This window comes from Arachis ipaensis, chromosome B07 (genome assembly GCF_000816755.2).
Source record: "Arachis ipaensis cultivar K30076 chromosome B07, Araip1.1, whole genome shotgun sequence".
Taxonomy (NCBI): domain Eukaryota; kingdom Viridiplantae; phylum Streptophyta; class Magnoliopsida; order Fabales; family Fabaceae; genus Arachis; species Arachis ipaensis.
The window spans coordinates 25,119,913-25,126,842 of record NC_029791.2 but is presented as its reverse complement, the minus strand read 5'-3'; the positions used below and the strand labels follow the sequence as shown (position 1 = coordinate 25,126,842).

General features: G+C 33.6%; 1 protein-coding gene across 1 annotated transcript in view; it reads right to left on the bottom strand.

Annotated features, from left to right (window-relative positions):
• Positions 1-4,832, bottom strand: part of LOC107609482 (clathrin heavy chain 1-like) — an 11,632-nt gene extending 6,800 nt beyond the window's left edge. Inside the window, exons 1-13 of the mRNA XM_016311471.2 lie at positions 4,608-4,832; positions 4,177-4,381; positions 3,827-3,915; positions 3,638-3,716; positions 3,350-3,477; positions 2,579-2,677; positions 2,350-2,458; positions 1,820-1,899; positions 1,504-1,731; positions 1,347-1,412; positions 965-1,081; positions 593-790; positions 39-155 (exon numbers count right to left, since the gene is read on the bottom strand). Coding sequence (XP_016166957.1) covers positions 39-155; positions 593-790; positions 965-1,081; positions 1,347-1,412; positions 1,504-1,731; positions 1,820-1,899; positions 2,350-2,458; positions 2,579-2,677; positions 3,350-3,477; positions 3,638-3,716; positions 3,827-3,915; positions 4,177-4,381; positions 4,608-4,649 — 1,557 coding nt within the window. The 5' untranslated portion in view covers positions 4,650-4,832. The remainder of the gene's footprint in view (positions 1-38; positions 156-592; positions 791-964; positions 1,082-1,346; positions 1,413-1,503; positions 1,732-1,819; positions 1,900-2,349; positions 2,459-2,578; positions 2,678-3,349; positions 3,478-3,637; positions 3,717-3,826; positions 3,916-4,176; positions 4,382-4,607) is intronic.

Sequence of the window (6,930 nt, the reverse complement as noted above, 5' to 3'; positions counted from 1 at the left end):
TTTTCATGACTTCATAAACCATAAAAGAAAATGGTTACCTGCTTTGAGTATATCAGAATCTTGTCAAATTCTCTCCTCTCCGCAAAAGCAGCAACAACTTTTGGAGTGGCTCTAGCTTTGATATATATTTTCAACGCAAGATCATTATCCACTGTCTGCATTACTCACAAGATTAGTATTAGAGAGACAAAGGAAGGAGATATACGGCAAAAAAAAAAATGAATAATTATTGAGTTCACTTCAAGAGCAATTGGAAACTGAAGAATAACAAATAAATGTGTTTGCTAGGGCACATGCAGGTGTGTACTTTCGCATGCTTCATTTTATAGCTTATGCAAAGGAATAAAGGTCACATGGGTTTCAAAAGATTTTTTGTTAACAAGCTCATCTAAAAAGGCTAGCAGTATATCAACTTAATAATATGAGAAACCTGAAAGTAAAATAAACCAATAACAAGAAAGTGAGTGAAATAATCAAGCCATTGTAGTTTCTCTTATGAGTGTTCTATCATTTCAATTATAAAATTGACAACTACTTTTTGTTACTACATAATTATGAGTTTATGAGTGGATTAGAAATTTTAGATCAGGACCTTCACAAGGTCACCAAGCTCCTCACTGCATTCAAGCTTGTCCTCTGCTAGCCAATTTTCCAAAAGGTTCTTTTTGTTCTGATTTACCACAAGTCGTGACAATTCCAATGACTCAAAAGAATTGAGTTTTCCTCTGGTTAACAGAGTACCAAAGTACTGCAGCAATGGTGGTGTTTGTCCAGCTTGAACAGGTACACTCTGAAAAAATTAACAATTCAAAATCAAGTTGTTGATATTAAAAGCATATTAGGTTCCCATCTCATGTGTCACAGTCTTATTAAGCATGCCAACAACTAAATGCTGCAGTTAGCAATAACATGAAAAAGAAGTATCAGCTGATCCACAATCATGTGATTTAACACAAAAGTATACCTGAAATTTAGAAACAGTATCACGAGTTCGAAGTATTCCCTGTGGAGATTCTGCAGCAAGCTCGGCAGCTTCCTTATACTTTGTCTGAGCAAATAATTCTTGAAACCGCTTAATAACCTGGAAAAAATTAAAAACAGGAACATAACAATCACTGATCAATGAAACAAATAAAAGAAATGAAGAAAAAAGAAAAAAGAAAAGGCAGTGATTCCCTCAAAGCAAATCATTTAGGAAGAAAAGAAATGGCAGGAAATTGGAACAAGAAAAAGAAAATTTCTAGTCAAACAATCATTGAACCCAATAAAGTCAGCCAGTTTTGAAATTTATGGAATTTGACAACATTGATAACAGCACAAAACTAAACAATTGCAGCTCATGTTACCAATTCTTCTGCACCAGGAAGGTTTCCTCTTTTAGCGAGATTCACAGCAAGTTCCAAATTGTTCAACTGCAAAAGTTTGAAAGAAACATTTAAGAGTAGGTTTTAAAGAAACATTTATTGTTCCGTTTGGCCAAAGGAACATGCCATCATACATTACCTGGCCACTAACAAAAGGAACAATGGCTGCCTCATTCACAGTAGCAAGCAACACCTGGCCACGTCTATTAATGGCATAGAAACCCCCTACTGATGATGCTTCGCTGGTCAAAAATATAGGATCAGGACTGATCCTGTTTCTATAAATTGCAGTTGCAGTCTCCAGATCATAGACAAATAAAAGTCCAAGCTTTGTGATAACATATATCAATCCATACTTATTTGAAATCTGTATGAAAAGAACATATGAAATAACTAACTGATGACTATGTAGGATAGAGAATATTAATTTATAATTAAAGTCCACATCTTTGTACCTGCATTGACACAGGAAAGTCATCTGCAAAGTCTGGGGGAAAGAACAAATCTGCTTGTTTCTTGGTAAATGATGGTTTTCCTATAATAAAGCATTCAAAAATAAACCAGATGCATCAGGAATTATGACTTGTCAACGAAACATAAGAATTTACTGTAGAATATCTCAGAATGAATTCTGAACAGTTACATATGCATAAAGCATCAAGATAAAAGAATAAACCAATTATAAATTAGACATAAATTCAGAAGCTAAATTGCATACTGAACAGGAAAAATAATATAACATTAGTAACAGATACTCGATCATAGTTCTGAATAATATATTCGTTTTCGCAGTTCATAATTATCTATGTTATCAATGACGATTTCAACCTTCTACAATTTTACATCGCATGATCTATCTTTTAATAATCAGCCAACTTGATGCTGTGAAAGATGAAGCTGCTTTGACGAAACCTTTATAAAGATAGACTAAGTTTTTATTTTTTCATATCAGTGAATGGTGGTAATAGATAGTCCACGGTTATACCTGGCTGTGCACCAAGTTCAATGACATGCATCTTAGATGTAACCTGTCCAGCATTGACACTTTTTGAAGCAAAACATATAAGAACAGAATCCTTGTCATTCCCAGGGACCTACATGCACACGCGGCAAAATATCAACAGCATTGAATTAGCAGCAACACAAAGGCACACACACTCATTTTCTGTATAAAATTATAAATTATAAATAATTAACAAGGGAGACAAAATTACTCGAGTTGTAGCAAATGAGGCAGCATGTGCTTCAAGAGCCTGACTGCGGCGCTGATCCACAGAGAAGAGCTGCATGTTTCCTTTTACTAGTTGGGGTTTCTGCATGTAACCACTAACCAATGAACAAAATGTAACGTAATAAATTATAAATAAATAATCTCATAAGGTTTGATGATGGGGAAATCTGAGTCACAAAAAATAACTGCAATCTTCACTTGAATATAAGTAGACGATTAATTATTTTATAAAAGAAATCTTTGTTAATAAGGTGCAAGAAGTAGTTTAGACAGAAAACACAATTCATTGATTAAAAAAGGAACAAAAGAAAAAAGGTGATGCCGTAATGTAGAGATTGAATATTAAATACAAGGTAAAGCAAAAAAATAACCAAAATAAAAACCTCAAGAATACACATAGACACACATATCATAATCTTGACTGTGTGTAAAAGCTACCAACTACAATCTCATATGAATGAAAAGACATCCAAAAGGCATAATGTGGTGAGAGAGGAATATAGAGATTTTTAAACCACTTAATAGTTTTCAAAACAAGCTAATCCAGGCAGAAGAATAAAAAAAGCAACTTATAGTTATCCTACATTTCAAGAGATCATGAAAATATTGTCAGAAATCAAAACTAACCCATAGTTGTTGAAGTTATTTATCCTATTAGAGAGCTTACGCACAAGGATCTTATTAGGAGGAATCGATAATACCTCAAAACTCAAAAGCAATGGCTGAAAATTGATAAAGAAGAGAAATAACATACTTCGGGTGAACCAGGAGCAATGCCAATCAAAACCAACCACTTTTCACTAGGATCACAACGGTAATTGATAATCTGGTTATTAGACAAATTAGCTGTTCGATCAAACATCTTCACTGGTTCACTATCACCTAATATATGAGAAATGTTAGATTAGAAAACAAAAGAAGTTCCGGTACATAGTCTGAACTTAGAATACAAGATGTCCAACTGTCAAATTTATAAAGAATTACATGGAAATGGGCGGGCAATAGAACTGTATGTTTAGTCATGGAAGATAATAAAACATACCTTCAATTGACCAATGATACACTGATGTTTGAGTAACAATTCCTATCATCTTTGGAGTTATCCACTTCCAGAAGACAACCTAAAAGAAATGAAATGCACAACAATTAGCAATAGCAATCACGTAACACAACACATTACCTACCAATAAGACTTTTACATCTAAATCTAAATGATTTACAAATATCACACCTGCTCAGTCATCTGATGCGATTTCATCTTTGCTTTCATTTCAATGTTAAACACTTGCAAGTGATCTTGAGTGGTCCCCGGAACTTGAGCTGTACATAGAACATCGGAATTCAGTAACACCAATATAGGTGATACATCCACAGTGTAGCTGTCCAGAATCTAAATTATTCACTACCACATACGACATGAATCACAACGCTCAGCATCATCATAAAATGTGCATGCAAATGAATTACAGATTCAGACATTACTATCACTTTAACATTTCCAATACAACAGAATGTTAATGAAAACAAATAACAGCTTCCAACTATTCCTGTGAATAAATAAAATAACACAATGAATGCTACCTTTAAGAGCAAGAATTCTGGAATTGGGATTCATCAAAGCAGAATCAGCAGTAATAGGCCGTCGCAAAGGTTGCATAGGCATGTTCATATCAATGATAACAACACTGTTCTGAGGTGCAGTTTCCCTGACACATATATACTTATCCGATTCCATCGTAACATGAGTGAATGTAATGAATTGTGGATTGACTCCAACGCTTCCCAGCTTCAAAACAAACACCACATTGCAAATCAGAAACACGGAAACCATTAAAAAAGGAATACAATTCCGTAATGGTGTCACTATGACGGAATTGTAACTATGCTGTGTGGCATTGTGATCCAATCATAAAAACAAAAATAGAAACATAGAAACACAAACGAATTTTATGAAATGGAAAGAAAGTATTGATCTTTGGAATATGAAATGAGAACGAGAATATGATACTAACCGTTAAAGTCTCTTTCATGGAGATAGGGGCGTTAGCAGCCATGGTTGGGGAACCAGAGCTTCAGAGAGAGGGGAATGTGGAGTGAGAGAATGTTGAAGAGCGTTTTGTTTTGTTACGCTGCAAATGTGAGATCTGAAGCAGCGCAAATTCAGTGAAAGAAAGAGAGGAAAAGAGAGAAGAGAAGAGAAGAGAAGGAGCAAGTGTATGTGTGTGTAAGAGAGAGAAGACATGAACAGAGCAGAAGAACACGGGAGGGTAAACTGGGAAATTTACATCAGACCCAGCCCAGCTTTAGCCCAGTAAGTGATTTGGGCCTATCAAATAAAGGCGTAGGCCCAATAGTATATGGGCTGAGGCCTAATCAAAATAAATATATAAGCTTCAGCTACATACTAGAGAAACCAAAAACAATGTAGGGGTGAACAAGGAAATTACATTTGTCAAAAAAAAAAAAAATTACCTCATTATTTTTTGTTTAAACAGGATTTTAATCTTTTATAAAAAATGTTAGGGCCAATATTTTTAATAAAAAATTGAAATTAATTAGTGTTGGCTTCAATAAAAAACAAATCAAAGAAAAAATGTTTCATCTAATACTTTTCCTCTAAAATTATGCTTTTTTTTTCGTTTTGGCCTCAATGTTTTTCTTTTGATGTCCTTTTAAAACTTAAATATTTAGTTTTAGACTTTTAGTTACTTGGTTACTATCATTAATAAAAGCTAACATAAATACATAATAGATTATATGTTGATAGTATGACAAATTAAATATAATTACTACGTTTGAATAATTTGGTAAAATAATTTAGTTCGTTAATCAAAACCGAAACCAAAACTAAAAAAACCTACAAATTTTGATAAGATTAAAATCTCTCTACTTCTTTTATAGGACCATAATATTATCTTCATCTTCGAACATCTAATATAAGAGATTTGGCATGTAGATTACTTGTAGAGTGTGGAAAAACCCATTAAATGTGTTTAAACGACAATCACCAATGTATATATTCTAACCAACTGGTGGATTGGTCATAGCTCCAACTGCACAATAATTTTATGGAATTATAGTTATTAAAGATACTTCGCACCGACCAAAACTTCAAAATGAAAAAAGAAACTTCACAAGAAAATACCTTTATTTAATGAGGATCCGAATTCTTCCCTTATATTCAGGGCACTTCATGACTGTCTATAATAATGATCCATTGACTTGAACTCTGCCATTAACAAATACATTATTATTTCTATTCATAATAGATTTTCTTTTAATGAAAAATTAAAAAAAATCAGACAGGTAAAAAAAAAGTTCTAAGAGACTAAGAAAGTACATGGTAATTCTGTTGGATATTTTTCTCAAATTCTTCTTATGACACTGAAAATTTTATATACTGACAATGAGATCTCATCGCCGTCTTTGCTATTGTATTCGCCATTGTGTTTGCATCTCTTAAAATCAAACGAAAACCAATGCGTCACTTCCAAGTCACGATGTCTCTGATTTTAAGTACCAAAGGATCCTTACAGCTAGTATTATCATGAAACTTGGAAATCAGATTGAAAGCCTCCAGACAGTCTATTTCACAAATTACATCTCTTTATCCAAAGTCCAAGATAAAAGACAATCTCTCCAAATAACAAACAACTCTCCTTGAAGAATATTGGCACTCTCAATTGTTCCCAAAAAGCCACATTTGCCAAATTTTCTTGCGGTCTCTGCTAACACAAGCAAAACCAATCCGATCATTAAAACTTGAATAACTAGCATCATAATTAATCTTAAAAGTGCCTATCGAAGGAAAAACCCAAGAGCAACTAATTAATCGTAGAAGGAATAAATACTTTTTGTAATTCAAAAATATTTCGAAACTCATTCTCCAAGGCTAAAGCCAAATTAGCCACTTTAATGAGAGACCAAGGCTCATGATGATTAAAAATCTCATTATTTTTATCTCTCCAAATCCACTAAAGACCGTAAAAGAATTTAAAAGGGTACTCTTTACTATGAAACAAGAACCAATTCTTCAACTCCAGAAAATGACAGAAAATCTCCAAAAACTACCAAACATGTTGAGCTTTCGGGCAATTATCCCGAATACAATGAAAAACAATTTTTTTGACAAGTCAAGCAACTCGGACAACTATTTAAAGGTGACAGGCCTCTCCTGAAACAAAAAATAGCAGTGGGCAGTGTCTTTCGCAGACAAAGCCAAGCCAAGAATTTTATCTTTTTCGGAACAAACTGACGCCAAAATTAAAATCAATTCCCTCTCTCCTCCCAACCAAACATCCTCTTGTAGAGTAATAAGTATTTATTGCGAGCATC